Source organism: Rhinoderma darwinii, chromosome 1 (genome assembly GCF_050947455.1).
Source record: "Rhinoderma darwinii isolate aRhiDar2 chromosome 1, aRhiDar2.hap1, whole genome shotgun sequence".
Lineage (NCBI taxonomy): Eukaryota > Metazoa > Chordata > Amphibia > Anura > Rhinodermatidae > Rhinoderma > Rhinoderma darwinii.
This window is the reverse complement of record NC_134687.1, coordinates 134,359,131-134,376,046: the sequence shown is the minus strand read 5'-3', so window position 1 is coordinate 134,376,046 and position 16,916 is coordinate 134,359,131. Positions and strand designations below refer to the sequence as shown.

Here is a 16,916-nt window from a genome sequence, read left to right as displayed (position 1 = left end):
CAGGATCGGAACTACCTTTATTAATATGAAGTTTGTTTGCAATTTCTCCGTTGTACATTAAAAGTTAAAGTCGGCAGTGGGAATGCAGTGAGGGCGACAATGGTTGACACTGACATGCTATTGTTAATCCAATAAAAGGTAAGATCTACTTACGGTAAATTTCTCGTATTCAAGGGACCAATGAGATTCCTAAATACAGCTGTTAGATTTTCCCAAAACAAGAATTACGACTGTCTCGTTAAATAAGGAATAAACCTGGACAAAAATCCAGAATTCAATCGTTCCGTGTTGGATAGGCCATTATAACTAGTCTGGTACTTTTACTTCCATGATTTAGGAGTCAGACCTGCGGAGGCTCCTGCTAAATAATCCTGAATCTCACAAGACCAGAAGCAGAAACAACATATCAGAAGACTCAGTGGGAGCATTTGAAGCATTCGTCTAAATGTATGCCCCAGATTCATGGAACGGAATGCCCATACCATTGGATACATCGGCATACATTTTGATAATTATTGCCTATGGGCATGTTAGACATATATCCCGGAAGAATTTCCCAGCATATACGCCAAGGATAGTGTGTACCAAGCCTTGCATTACCATTGTATTTGAGCTGCCTTCCTGAAGGTTTTCTACCCTTACAAATAAACGTACCATTATATACTGGTCCAATAATTCAGAATATTGATAATTTGGTACACATCAGGTCCTGTTGATCTAGATTTAAGGATTTTAATATCTATCTATCTATCTATCTATCTATCTATCTATCTATCTATCTATCTATCTCTCTCTCTCTCTCTCTCTCTCTCTCTCTCTCTCTCTATCTATCTATCTATCTATCTATCTATCTATCTATCTATCTATCTATCTATCTATCTATCTATCTATCTATCTATCTATCTATCTATCCATCCAGCTATCCATCCAGCTATCCATCCAGCTATCCATCCAGCTATCCATCCAGCTATCCATCCAGCTATCCATCCAGCTATCCATCCAGCTATCCATCTAGCTATCCACAACCAACACTTTTTAAACACGACTACTATCAGGGCTGGACAAATACACCAGTGGTGCAACCTACTTTAGGCCTAGACAATATAATTGGGCCCAGGAGGTCCATGAATGAACTACTACATCTGAAGCAAATCACTTACTATTGGGAATCATTCACAAATTCATAAAGTTCTTACTGATGGTTAGTATTTACAATTATAACCACAGAGTCTATAATGAAATTCTGTATAACTAGATGATGGGTCTCCATTTCTTCTAGTGGGCCCTAAACAACTCAGTCCAAAATTGACCCCATGTGCTGATTTCATAGCAGGGATTAGAATGAATGGTTTGAGGATTTTGTTACCTATAGCATTTCCTAAAGGATCAAATAGATCGCCTTTGTATGCATTTTTAAGTGAAGAGTGAAAACCTTTTCAGGGTAGGGCTTCTGCAAATGTCAAGGGGCAAAGGTTCTCTAAACTCTACGGAATAGGTGAAGCCCCCAGGTGCTTTGGGATTGTTTTCCGATTTCATATCCCAGAGGAAAGGAAAGCACTTGGAATGCTGAGATTTCTGTGTGGCTAAGTGCACAATAGTCAGTCCTGTAAGCAACATTTACACTCAAAGTTTTATCATAATAATGTAGTTATTCTGAGAATTAGTTATTGTAATCAAAACATTTGAAGAAATTTCAAGTGAAAACACCCAATTACCACCTTTATCTTACTGTTGTTTTATTCGTCACATTTATACCGTATGTTGCGCACATGCTCATCATAATTTCATAGGACTTCCATGAACATCCCTAATTTGATCCTCCTAGTAATGGGTCCAGCGGATTGTTGTAAATGGATACCATATGAAGGGAGTTTTCTTGTTTTATGTAAATAAAGATTAAAGGGGGTTCTCCCTGGCTATGATATGCCATCACTTGTTGATCAGTGGTGGTCCGACTGCTAGGACCCCCATGATCCTTTATCAACTAGTGCTATGGCTCTTTCACAGCGTTTTCCTGCACAGTGATAGAGCTCTGGAAGCGCCAATGTGCGGGGAAAAGCAAAATGTACCTCAAACCCTTCGTTCCCAGGATCAGCAGGATCTCAGAGTTCAGACCCCCACCCATCCCAATGTGATGGCATATTCTAGGAATATGCCATAACATTATTTGATGCGAACACCCCTTTAGCCACTGTGCAATTAAAAGTTTGGCAACTTTCTTATATCAATTTGTTTCAGTTGCTTAAAGTTTTACTATCTTTGCATGTAGTCAGTGAATGGGAAGATAGAAAACCCATGTAGACCTAAGACTTCTCACAGCTCAGTGTTTGCTATTATTTCATCCAGTCTACCCATTTTGATCATTTACTACAACACATTACTGTAGTTACATTGGATCAGCTTGCAGTTTAGACTCTTTAGCTCACAGAGGAGTTCCTAGACTGTAGACGTTTTTAACCTCTGGACCTAAACAACTACTCTCATTCAGTGAGTGCTGGGATATTTATTATGTTGAGGAATTAAAGGGTAACTAAACTTTTAAAAAACGTTTGACATGTCATAGTGACATGTCAGAAGTTTTGCTCAATGGGGGTCCGAGGACTGAGACCTCCACCGATCGTTAAAATGAATCTGTAGAAGCACTCGGGTGAGCTCTGTGCCGCTTAGTTGCTAACTGGCTTTCCTTGGAGCAGTGTACAGGCTCTATAGAAAGTCTATGAGTCCATACACAGCTCACTCAGCTCTTCAAGGAAAGCTGATCAGAAACAAAGCGGCACAGCGCTTACCCGAGCACTTCTGCCACTTCCTTTTGGCGATGGGTCTCAGTGTTCGGAAACACCACCGATCAAAACTTTTTACATGTCACTATGACATGTCAAAAGTTTTGTAAAACTTTAGTTACCCTTTAAAACACAAACAGGCACTCGCCTGAAATCCCAACACTCATCTGATCACGGCAAAATGTTAAAGGGGTTTTCCCATCTTGGACATTTATGACATATCCACAGGATATGCTAAAAATGGCAGATAGATGAAGGTCCCATCTCTGTTACCCAAACCTATCTCTAGAACAGAGCCCCCTGACCCCCATCCTACCTTGTCCGCTACTCCCTGGTTACTGTTTGGCGACGTGGTCGAGAGTTCGGAAATAGCCGAAGTAATTGGAAGTTACGGAAGCAGCATAGCACAGCGAGCTACGCTGTTCCCGTAGCTTCCAAGTTCCGGAAACTAGGAGCCACATCTGGCGCACGTTTATGGCATATCTGTGTATATGCCATAAATGTCCAAGATGTAAAAACCCCTTTAAGGGTATGCCCAGACGTGGCGGAGTTCTACATACACTGTCCACATCAATGCTCTGCCTGAAATGGGCATTAAATTGATGCGGACTAGCCGTTGCATATTGAGGGGAAGGGGGCTTCCCTTCCCTCTATCAGTGCAGGATAGAGAGAAGGGACAGCCCTTTCCCTAGTAAAAGAAAAAGAAATTCATACTTACCCGGCCGTCTTGGTGACTTGTCCCTCTCTTGATATCCAGCCCAACCTTCCTGGATGACGCGGCAGTCCATGTGACCGCTGCAGCCTGTGATTGGCTGCAGCCGTCACTTGGACTGAAACGTCATCCCGGGAGGCCGGACTGGAGGAAGAAGCAGGGAGTTCTCGGTAAGTATGAACATCTATTTTTTTTACAGGTTGATGTAAATTGTGATCGGAAGTCACTGTCCAGGGTGCTGAAACAGTTACTGCCGATCGCTTAACTCTTTCAGCACCCTGGACAGTGACTATTTACTGACGTCGCCTAGCAACACTCCCGTAATTACGGGTGCACACATGTAGTCACACGTAATTACGCGAGTCCCATTGACTTCCTCAGTCTGGCTGTAGACCTAGAAATACATAGGTCCAGCCAGAATGAAGAAATGTCATGTTAGTAAAACCAATACGCTCCGCAGCACACATAACATCTGCGGACTTCATTACGGAATTTTGACTCTCCATTGAAGTCAATGGAGAAATTCCGCAATGAGTCCGCAACAAGTCCGCTACACGTCCGCAACAGTCAGTGTATGCTGCGGACACCAAATTCCGCACCGCAGCCTATGCTCCGCAGCGGAATTGTCCGCAAAGTGTAAACGAACCCAACCACAAAGCTGTGGAAGGCAATGGAGAAACGTGTACGCTGTGGATTTACGCTGCGGACTGTCCGCAGCGGAATTCCAGAGCAATTCCGCCACGTCTGGTCATGCCTTAAGTAATTAATGTTTGTTAAATCAATTGTAATTAGCAAAGTGTAAAAGTCCTATACGAGTCTATACCTGCCCACCTGACTTATCTACTATCTAATTGTTACCATAAAATCTTCTAACCAAAGCTTGCTAATAATATCCTTCCACACAGTTGCAGAATGATGACTGGCTTCTATGAGAGGATATCTTCCCAGCGGTCCTATAACCTGGGACACCAGTGTCCTCATACAGGTATGTTTAGTACATTCCTCAGCTCATATGTCATGTCAGATCCTTCCTACCTTCTCCCTAGTGAATGAAATTCCTTGCTGCTTCTCTGAAAGACCTACAAACAAGTTAATGAAGATAACCAACCGCCTGTAGGAGCAGATACTTTTTTTTTAAGTTTCCGACAACTATTGTCAATGTACAGTATCTAAAGGAAATATGCAAAGTAGATTAAATGCATTCATTTTTGATCCTTTGTTATGTTCTAAAAACTTACCTATACCTATACATTTGGAAACATCTGCCATTGACTTCCATTATCAAAAAATATATACCTTAACGTATACATTTTTTGTGGAATCCTGTTGTTTTGAAAAGTTCTGCAGTCCAGGATTTTGATATACAGTCAAAAGAAATACCCTGACGTAATCCTGCCAAACATATGCCAGAAGGAGAAATTTTTGACATAGATCCTTCCCATAGAAGTCTATGGATACTGTGCAGTATACGTCTGTGGTGTGAACTGAGCCTAAAAGAATAAACATCATGTCGTTTACAGCTACACCATTATCTCTTCCTCTCACCAAGAGGTGCAGAGCCGCTTCTTTTTTTATACACATAAATTGAAAAATGTGCGTACACGATGCTTAAACAAATTTATATTTATACACAACCCCTTTAGATGTAAACTAAATCATTGTAATATTTTGCTAATAACCTTATGTGTATGTTATTTTCTCATATATTTTATAAGTTAGTAAGGCTGCAGCTCCGTAGTACAGTGTGAATATTTTGTATGGTCTACATTTTCAAATTTTATACATGATAAAAGGGATATTCTATTTGCCCAGAAAACCCTTATAAATACCATACCGACTATGACTTAGCCTAATACTAAATTGCCCTAAATCACTTATGCAACAGGACCAGTTCTCTCTACATCTGTTTGATGTACTATGAAATCTGGACTACTGGGCGTAATCGCATATATTAATTGGCCGAAGTGCCAATAAAGGGGCTACAAGACCTGAACCCAAATCCTAGACTCTAAGAAACAGCCTTTCTAAGAGTCTGGGAAGTCCCTAAGAGTGGTGAAGTCTGTGCACAATCTTTTGGGCTCCCTGATCATAAAGTTGGGAGGCGTTTTGTGGATCCATTTGTGCCCATTAATTCACTAGATCACCTAGCTAAAGCTAAAAATATAGTAAGCATGACAGAATGATCTACTGAACAGCTACAACCACATGAATAGTTACAGCTTCCCACACTTTTAACTGTATCTGTCATCAGATAACTTGACATCCCCACACAGAAATCAGTTTAGAGTGTTGAGAATCTGTGACCTCTCACGTGTGCAAACCTGTCTACAGGACAGAGCACCTCAGGGCATGTTGTAATGCTTTCTTCTGATAATTCTCACTCCTATTAACTGTCGGATGTGGGGGACATTTAGCAGATCACAGGTAGTGTCAGTGTTCATTTTTCATATGCCACCTTCTTAGTAGCGAGACTTTAGATTAGAAAAATATTACGCAATTATGCACATTTCTGTTTCTCAGGACTTAAATATTGATGGCCTATCCCTAAGATAGGTGATAGATACTTGATCAGTGGGGGAATGACTCCTGGGATCTGCTGTGGCGCAGCGTCCGATTCCTTGTTATACAGATTTATTGTTGCCTATACGGTTGTGGTGGTGCCTGGTACTGCAGCTCCCGTTCACTTGATTGGGACTGAGCTGTAGTACCAGACCAAGCCATTAATGGGACACATGACCCCTTTATTCTGCTTCTTGGTGAGTTTATCAGTAGTTGGACCCCACTGATCAAATATTGAAGGTCTCTTCTAATAAGAGAGCATCAATATTAAACTCCAGGAAAAACCATTCAAACTATTTAGTGCACATAAAAGAAAACATATAGCCAATAAAAAAATCTGTAGGTGACAAAGTATGTATGGTAAAGCTCTATTCTATCTACGGACTATCTGTTGCTAAGCTAGTGACAGTCACATTTGGTTTTCTCTCTACAGTTATTAGTAACTTTTTGATAAAAATTGGGAATTCAGACTCGTATTCCTCTTCATGCAATACATGAATATATTCTTTAGGGCATGCCCACACGTGGCGGATTTCCTCCGCAACTGTCCGCATCAATGCCGCACAGAATCTGCGTTGCAGATTCTGCAGCGGATCTGCCCAAAATGTGCAGTAAATTGATGCGGATTAGCTGCTGCGGACTGCGGTAAAAGTGCTTCCCTTCTCCCTATCAGTGCAGGATAGAGAGAAGGGACAGCACTTTCCCTAGCGAAAGTAAACGAATTTCATACTTACCGGCCGTTGTCTTGGTGACGCGTCCCTCTTTCGGCATCCAGCCCGACCTCCCTGGATGACGCGGCAGTCCATGTGACCGCTGCAGCCTGTGATTGGCTGCAGCCGTCACTAAGACTGAAACGTCATCCTGGGAAGCCGGACTGGAGACAGAAGCAGGGAGTTCTCGGTAAGTATGAACTTCTATTTTTTTACAGGTTGCTGTATATTGGGATGGGTAGTCACTGTCCAGGGTGCAGAAACAGTTACTGCCGATCGCTTAACTCTTTCAGCACCCTGGACAGTGACTATTTACTGATGTCTCCTAGCAACGCTCCCGTAAGTACGGGAGCCCCATTGACTTCCTCAGTCTGGCTGTAGACCTAGAAATACATAGGTCCAGCCAGAATGAAGAAATGTCATGTCAAAAAAGCAAGACGCATCCGCAGCACATATAACATTTTCATGACAGATGCGGACTTCATTGCGGAATTTAGAATCTCCATTGAAGTCAATGGAGAAATTCCGCCATGAGTCCGCAACCAGTCCGCCACAACTGCGCAACATCCATTGCATGCTGCGGACACCAAATTCCGCACCGCAGCCTATGCTCCGCAGCGGAATTTTCAGCCTCGTCTAAACGAACCCTACTAAATAGAAGTGGAAGACAATGAAGAAACAGCTCCGCTGCGGATTAACGCTGCGGAGTGTCCGAAGCGGAATTCAAGAGCAATTCCGCCACGTGTGGCTTTGCCCTTAAAGCGACTCCAAATGTGGATCTCCTATTTCACGTACTGTAATTCATATAAACTACTGTTAGGCTACATGCACACGTTGTGGAATTTGGTGCAGAAAATCTGCATCAAAACCGCCTGTAAATTTAGGTATTTCCGCAGGTAAAATCCGCACCTAAGAGTGCATTTTTTGAAGCGTTTTTAGGTGCGGTTTTACATTTCGATGCTGAAATAGGTGCAGTTTTAGGGCTTGTCTACACGTAACGCAATTGCTGCAGAAAATTTCTGCAGCAATTCCATTGAAATTTTCAGACTTTCCGCTGCGGCAAAAAACCGCACCATTTCCTGCGTTTTTGACTGCAGAAAATTATGCATATTTTGCTGGCTTTTTCACAATGCTAGGAGATGGTGACATCTCTGAAAAACGCAGCAATTTTGCTGTGTATCTTCCGTCCGCAGTTTTTTTTATAAAACTAGTCAGACACAATTCGCAAGCGGAAACACAAGATAAATTGACATGCTGCAGATTTTAAAATACGCACCGCAGGACAAGTTATGTGCGTAAAAATCTGCAATGTGTATAATTTTCCCTCCTCAACATGCTCATTACATTGCGGAGAAGAAGCGGACTTTCACTGCGGATTTCAGCCTTTGCAATGCAAAAACTGAAATCTGTGGCAAGTCCGCTGTGATATCTGCCACGTCTGAATTGCCTGTCAAATATGAAAATGTTGGTGCAGATTCGTTGCATAATTGCCCCGAATCTGCACCAACATTTGCAGCGGAAAAATTCTGCCACGTCTGAACGTGCCCTTATGTAGACATGGAACCCCAGCACACACTGAAAGGACAAGTAGATTTAAATGCAATTTTTTTTTTTATTATTGTAGCACAAAGACATTTCGGGCCAATCCACGGCCTTTGTCACTGTCACTGATGATGGAGTGAGATTTGTATTGGATTTCTGCCAGATCTGCCAGTGTTTTTTTGCATTTAAATCTACTTGTCCTTTCAGTGTGTGCTGGGGTTCCATATCTACATATTTAGGGATCTCTTCCCAACCCTACTAGCACCACACCATACTACAGAGGAGTGCATCCCAATATTTATTCCTGAACATGGCCTTAGTCAACCAAACTAGAGTCTACAACCAAAAGGTGAGGCCATATGGATGTAGAGTATTGCCTTTGATCAATTCAAATAATGAAATATGTTGGAATAACAGCTAACTGGTATATATTATAGATGTGCAGGTGGTATAAATTAAAGGGCTTCTCTGCTGTAAGGGCGAGCTGGTGGGTTAATTTTCACCAACTAAAGGGCAGGATTAGGGAACGGCAAGACGTGGCAGAGTTTTTCCGCTGCAAATGTTGGTGCAGATTTGGGGCAATTACGCAACGAATCTGCACCGACATTTGCATATTTGACAGGTAACTCAGACGTTGCAGATATCACAGCGGACTTGCCACAGATTTCAGTTTTTGCATTGCAAAGGCTGAAATCCGCAGTGAAATTCGCTTCTTCTCCACAACAGACAGTGCATGCTGCGGAGGGAAAATTCCGCACTGCAGCCTATGGTCCGCAGTGGAGTTTTCCGCAACGTCTTAACTAACTTGCCTAAAAATGTATTGAAACAAAATGTAAAAAACGGCTGCTGGAGAATTCCACAGCAATTCCGCCACATGTGAACGTGCCCTTAGGGTATCACATCATGTCTCAGGCACGTTTCCAGATGGATGTCACACAATGCTTTCTCTACAAAATGGGATTTAGTTATGTTGTTATCCCGTGTGTCCCATGTTATTATCATAGTCGAGCTTCCCTCAAAATAGGGTTAAAGAGCTTAATGTTTTACATAAATAAGGCTTGATCAACTAAGAAATGAATGTGCCTATTTCAATAAGTAAAAAACTATGGCTCCTTTCCTATAACTAAATCAAGTGGAAAAAGCCACAAAAAAAAGCTAGACCCCAAAAAAAAAAAAAAAAAAAGAATTGCACCACATATATACAGGGTGAAGGAGTGCCAATTTGTGAACCCTCTAATTGTTTCTGATAGACAAAATTTCTCTCTAGCTGTTGTGGAACTACAACTCCTAGCAAATAGTTGTTCAAGCATGCTGGGAGTTGTAGTTTTGCAACAGCTGAGAGGATGAGACTGATTCTGATGAATTTCTAGGATCACATTCAGTCACGGAATGGCTCGATACTCAAGTGTATAAAAAGATCTCAGAACTGAATTTCAAGAACTCACCATTATCCTCTACCGAGAAATGAAAGATGTCGCTTGTAGCATTCTGACCATCCTTCAAGACATAGCAGACTTTCACATCATCAATGTCCGCTATTGAAATTAGAAAGGGAGGAATATATGAAATGCAGAGATAAACATGGCAGAATTTAAATGACATCGCAGTGAATCACTATTGTGTTCACATTCTTCTTATATCTTATGGTAAAACGTCTGACAAGATATAATATTGTTCTGATTTGAATACTATGTACCAATCATTTTGGTCTTTGTCTATTGCTTACGTAACTCAGAAAAAACAGTAACAATACATTGAAAGAAAAATTTGCCAAACGATTATTTTTGAGTACTCACCCTGTGTAAATGTTCTTGCTGTGCTATTGCCATGCGCCATTTTGATAATAACTCCATACTTTGGACCATCAGTGATTCTGTATTTCAGCAATTTATTAGCACTGTCTCGATCTTCTGCTCTTAGTGATTTACTTGTGATAAGAAAACCAAGATGTCCAGAAGGAAGGATCCTTAATGTCGCAGCTCCTTTATTGACAGCAATTTGAGGAATTCCGTTATCCAGTGAATTTATTCTAATTTTTATCATTTGGGGTTTTCGTGTCTCAAATGTGGTATCGGGAAAAACATAAAATTCGGTATGTGTCCCATCCGTTACAGTGAAAGAGAAACTATCTTCAATAGATTCACTCCCATCATGCCTATAACTGATCAAGTTTTCATTTAGATCTTGCTTGGTGAAGGTCGTTATCGGGCGACTGCTGTTGAACAGAATGTTACCATGCACTGGTACTTGGGTGATGGTAAATCGCAACAAATGGTCAGGAGTGTCAATATCATCTGCCGTTAGTTCAAAGGGAGTAATAAGTTTGTTTTCTCCTTCAGTTGCCAACAGGTCATGGATTGAAAGAACCGGCTTCTTATTGTCCACATCAGTTATTGAAATCCTGAATGTACGAAACACAGGATTGTAGCCATCTGTAACTTCAAACTCAAAACTGTCCATCTTCATCTCATCTTCGGAGGTGTGAATGTAATAGATTTTGTTCCCCGCCAGTTGGAGTTGAGTAAAGGTTGTGATAGGAATGCCAGGCTGATCTGTACTCTCTAAATGTCCACGACTTGGTGCTCTAGTGATGCTAAAACTTAAATTCTCATCTGGACTATTGATGTCACTTGTGCTTAGAAGGTCTGTAGTCAATGTTACTTTTCCTCCCTCTTTTAGTGTGACTCCTTTGTTAATGACATCTGGGAATGCAATATCTATGCTACCAATACTAATGTAAAAGTACCTGTCAATGAACGGGTTAATTCCATCTGTGATATCAAATTTGATAAGGTCACGTATACCTTCTTGGCCTGTGTGAGAATACTGGATAAGTTCTTTGTCAATTTCATCCTGAGTAAAATTGATTCCCACTGTGATGTTCCCCAGGACCGTTCCCTCAAGGTTAAGACGCTGCAGTAACCCTTGGTTTGGGCCAAACTGAATTACATAAGTTAGAGATTTATCATCTGAATCTAAATCTGTGGCTTTGAGAACCTGGTTTGTGATTAACTTGGTTTCTCCTATTTCAATTTCTAGCCCATCATTGATCGCCATTCTTGGTGTCTCATCATCTACAGGAATGACCATCACAAGAATTTTCTTCTCTACACTGTGCTCTCCATCAGTTAGAAGAATGTTAAAACTATCTTCCTTTGTCTCCGAGTCATCATGTTCATAAACAATGCTAGAGCTCTCTTTTATGTCTTCCAAGGTAAAGTTTGAGATGGAAGACATGCTTTGCTGTAGGACTAGTCTACCATGTTGTGGAGGGTTGGTAATAATAAAGAGAAGCTCATCTGCAGGTTGGTCTGCGTCATCAGCATTGAGAATAGGAGTGTCAATCACAAGGCTCATCCCTTCCATAACAATGAACTCTCGAGTGAAAATTTCTGGTTTCTCATCATTTGTTGGGATTATTACAATAGGAAAGAAGAGGGGCTGAGAAGAACTAACACCATCTGAACAACGGAACGTCAACCTATCTTCTATGGGCTCTACTTCCTGGTGGATACTTTGAACATAATATATATGGCCAAGACGGATATCTCTTATAGTAAATGCACTAATGGGAATCCCAGATCTGGACTTTTCAGAGCCAGGGGCTGGGGAGATATTTTCTATATACCCAGATGTGGGCTGGACAATAATTGTGCACAATATTTCATCTTTTGGTGTATCAGCATCTTCTGCATCAAGGTTTTCAGGTATTACCACATTTTTCCCACCTTCTAATACAGAAAATTGATCTCCCAATTGCACTATAGGGGTTTCACTGTCCACTGGTAGAATGGTGACATGAACTTTTACACCCTGCACTTTGTTTCCTCCTATCACCCATTCATCTGAAAGATCTGAAATTGATAAGTTAAAGAAATCCTGCTGCTTGTGAAGTCCTATCTCTCCCAAAGTATGTGCATACATAACATCTCCATTAAGAAGATCTTGCTGAGAGAATCTTTCAGAAGGGACACCATTTACCAATATATTCCCTTTTCTAGGCGGGTCCTCCACAATAAAAGTAAGCATTAGGTCATCAGTGTCAGGATCAGTTCCTTGGATGACATTGGTAGTGATTTCAGTTTCTCCTCTCTCCAGGACTTCTATTGAAGATCCCAAAAGGCCACCAGGAAGCATTAATGTTGGGGCTTCATCGTCTACCGGCTTAACATGTATTCTTATTGTAACAGGGACTTCATGCATACCATCACTAACTACCAAGGAAAAGGAATCACTGTTAGATTCATCCCCATTATGGACATAAGACAGCTGACCTAGTTCTATGTTAAGAAGTCCAAATGATTCTCCCATTGACGTTGCCTCACCTTGATTTTGCAATTGACCATGTACTGGGGCTTGAGATAGGCTGAAAATAATGTTGTTTGTGTCAGTGTCCTGATCTGTTGCATCGAGTTCAGTTTTTGTAAGTATGAACGAACCCCCCTCTAGGACAGTAAAGCCTGTATTGATGATTTCAGGCGGTTTGTTATCCACAGGTTGCAAAAATATAGTAAAAGTCCCTTGTACAGAATTACCTGAAGCATCTTCCACTGTGAAGTTAAACTGCAAAAATTTAGCAACAATTCCCAGTTCCCTTTCTGGAGGTCTATAGGAAATCTTGTGATGGTTAATTTGGGCTTGAGTAAAAGTGGTCACCTGAACATCTGGCAGGTCGGTAAAGACTATATGACCAGTCAGGACTGGGTGGTTGGGGTCAGTGTCCTTTGGATGGCTGTGTATAGTGTACTTGAGATTTCTATCGTCTGTGTCCATATCCGTATAACGAAGGTGCTTTCTTTTGAAAGGAGTCACCTCATATTCCTTAACAGTCATATGTAAGTTTGTCCCTTGGAATAATTCGGGAGGAATGTCATCTACAGGTTCTATCTTTACAATGAAGACCTGCTGTCCAGATTGGTTAGGTGGATCATTATCATCCAGCACCATGAACAGCACCCGGTCTAACACCATTTCAGCACTGTGTGGCCCCACATGCCTATAGTAGAGTTTCCCATCAACAATGTCTTTTTGGTACCACTCACTTACCACCTTTTCATGCAGCTCTTCCCCGGGAAGGTATGTCCATTCCTCACCATCTGCAGGGTTTTCACTTTGTCTAAGCAGTAATTCTCCCAACTGACTAAGAGGTTCTTGCAACACAAAGAGAATGGTGGAGTCTTCCGAGTCAATATCTGTAGCACTAAGCATGAATGGTGAGATAAGAGTAAGACTTTTTTCTGCCAGGCTGAGTCCAGTGTTGGCATTAAGAACCGGGGGTTCGTCATCGGTAGGGGACACAGTGATGGGATAAAGTAACTCCACCCGGTGTTTTCCATCTTCCAGCCTGAGAATTAGATTATCACTGTAAGTATCGCTGCCATCATGCTGGTAAATGACAAGTCCAGAGTGCAGCTCTTGTGCGGTGAAGGTAAAGCCATTCCCACCGCTGTTATCAGTATTGATCCCATGTGCCAGGACTAGATGCCCATGTTTGAGTCCACCTACCACACTTATTTTCACCTCCTCTAGGTTATCCTCATCACTAAGGACCAGATTGTTCATTCCAGACCCTGGACCAGACAGAGGTCTTGACTGACCCTCTAGGAGCCATAGTCCAGCATTGCGAGTAGCAAGGGGAGCAAAAGTGTTCATAGGCTTAACCACAATCATAAAGGCAAAAGTTTCAGAGGAGGCTCCTTCTGTGTCTATCACCTGCATCTCCAGCTGCAGGATCCTCTCCAGCCAGGACTCGCTGGATGGGGGCTGGTAGGCTATCCTAAGTTCAGTTAAGTCTCTTTGATAGAAAGAAGTTATGGGCAAGCTCTGGTCATCGGTGCTTACCAGGTAGCCAGACGTTTCTGAATTTAGGGGGCTAGTCAAATTAAAAATGAGATCTCCAGCATCAGACTCTAAGTCCTCTGCTGCCAGCATCTCTGGAGTTAGGGCAGTCAACACAAACTGATCGACCTCCATCATGAGCATGGATATGAAGCTGGGGCGAGGAGGAGTGTTCTCAGCTCCTTCCTTGATCCTGACAGTCAGGTGGAAGTGTTCTTGCCTTGCAGCCCCATTGGCACTAGTCAGATCCACTCGCATGGGCAGGTAATCTCTGTTTGGGGAGTTATGGGGGGCTGTGTGCCGGTATTGGAACTCAGAGCTGGTAAAAGAATGGCAGTCAATGCCCTGCTGGTGGTTGGTGCTTATGTTGACTAAGTGACCATACCTTGGCAGCCCACCTGTGCCAAGAAGTGGAGTGATTCTGCAGGACTCCTTGGCAGGGTCATAAGAAAAAGCTAAAACTTTTTTATCAATGGGGACACTTAGTCCATGTAACTTCTCCACCACCAGGGGTAAATTGCGAGTAACGATTTCAAGTTGCTGGAATATCAGCTCCACCTCCAGGACAAAGGGCACGATCAGCGTCTCTGTAGGAGCATCGTATCTAAGCTGCAATCTGACTCTGTCCAGCTGCGGGCTGCGTGATCCCAGGTGGGTGTATCGCACTTCTCCTTGTCCAAAGTCACATGGGAACTTCTTAGGCGTCAGGGATCCAGGTCCCTGTGATAAGGGCTCGTTGTCCAGCACGTTCACAACACACTTGTCTCCAGGCTGCACTTGTAAGACCAGGTCCTCCACCGGATCCACAAACACCGATCTGCCAAAGGGGACCCGGACTCCTCGGTTGGTCACCACAATGTGTTCTGGATTCAGTGATCGGAATTCGGGCTGAGCTTGCCCCCAGGCGAGAAAAGTCACTAGGAAGAAGTAGATGAGGCACTGCGGTCCTCTCCCAGGGTTATCGTTCCGTAGCCAGCATGCCATGTTCTTGCCCTGCGCAGGGCTACAGGATCCCACTCCAACTATATATTCCGGGGCAGGAGGAATGGAGCCGGAGCTGCAGGTGATGTCAGGACACGGAGCTCAGCAAGATGACAAGTAGTGCGAGGTGCTACAGACTGATGTGCAGGTATTATTACAGCTGGGAGGGGCTGGCTGGCATGACCCCCCTCCTCAGTCCTCGCCCACCGATAGTGTGCACAGTGCAGCCCTTTCTCTCTGACCTGCCTCTGTAGTTGGTGCTTCTAATGCTGCCCCCTGTACTGGTAATGTGATAGCAATATGCCCCTGTCTATATACGGTGACTGGCAGAACGAGATCAGCAAAACAACCCAAACAACTGTAGAGAGACCTGATAAAATGTGTCTACTATCTATACATATGTATCTAATATCTGTATCCCAAACCAATGTATCTAATATCTGTATCACAAACCAATGTATCTAATATCTGTATCACAAACCAATGTATCTAATATCTGTGTCACATACCAATGTATCTAATATCTGTATCACAAGCCAATGTATCTAATATCTGTCACATACCAATATATCTAATATCTGTATCACATACAAATGTATTTAATATCTGTATCACATGCAAATGTATCTAATATCTGTATCACAAACCAATGTATCTAATATCTGTATCACATACCAATGTATCTAATATCTGTATCACAAACCAATGTATCAAATATCTGTATCACATACAAATGTATCTAATATCTGTGTCACATACAAATGTATCTAATATCTGTATCACAAATCAATGTATCTAATATCTGTGTCACATACAAATGTATCTAATATCTGTATCACAAACCAATGTATCTAATATCTGTATCACAAACCAATGTATCTAATATCTGTATAACAAACCAATGTATCTAATATCTGTGTCACATACAAATGTATCTAATATCTATATCACAAACCAATGTATCTAATATCTGTGTCACATACAAATGTATCTAATATCTGTGTCACATACAAATGTATCTAATATCTGTATCACAAACCAATGTATGTAATATCTGTGTCACATACAAATGTATCTAATATCTGTATCACAAACCAATGTATCTAATATCTGTATCACAAACCAATGTATCTAATATCTGCATCACAAACCAATGTATCTAATATCTGTATAACAAACCAATGTATCTAATATCTGTATAACAAACCAATGTATCTAATATCTGTGTCACATACAAATATATCTAATATCTGTATCACATACAAATGTATCTAATATCTGTATCACAAACCAATGTATCTAATATCTGTATCACATACAAATGTATCTAATATCTGTGTCACATACAAATGTATCTAATATCTGTATCACAAACCAATGTATCTAATATCTGTGTCACATACATATGTATCTAATATCTGCATCACAAACCAATGTATCTAATATCTGTATCACAAACCAATGTATCTAATATCTGTGTCACATACATATGTATCTAATATCTGTATCACAAACCAGTGTATCTAATATCTGTATCACAAACCAATGTATCTAATATCTGTGTCACATACCAATGTATCTAATATCTGTATCACAAGCCAATGTATCTAATATCTGTCACATACCAATATATCTAATATCTGTATCACATACAAATGTATTTAATATCTGTATCACATGCAAATGTATCTAATATCTGTATCACAAACCAATGTATCTAATATCTGTATCACAAACCAATGTATCTAATATCTGTATCACATACAAATGTATCTAATATCTGTATCACAAACC

At 41.4% G+C, this 16,916-nt stretch overlaps 1 protein-coding gene across 1 annotated transcript in view; it reads right to left on the bottom strand.

The window, feature by feature from the left end:
- The window catches only part of FREM3 (FRAS1 related extracellular matrix 3), an 89,273-nt gene extending 74,148 nt beyond the window's left edge, over window positions 1-15,125 (bottom strand). The window contains exons 1-2 of the mRNA XM_075860402.1: window positions 10,100-15,125; window positions 9,749-9,838 (exon numbers count right to left, since the gene is read on the bottom strand). Coding sequence (XP_075716517.1) covers window positions 9,749-9,838; window positions 10,100-15,125 — 5,116 coding nt within the window. The remainder of the gene's footprint in view (window positions 1-9,748; window positions 9,839-10,099) is intronic.
- Between the last annotated feature and the right edge of the window lie 1,791 nt (window positions 15,126-16,916).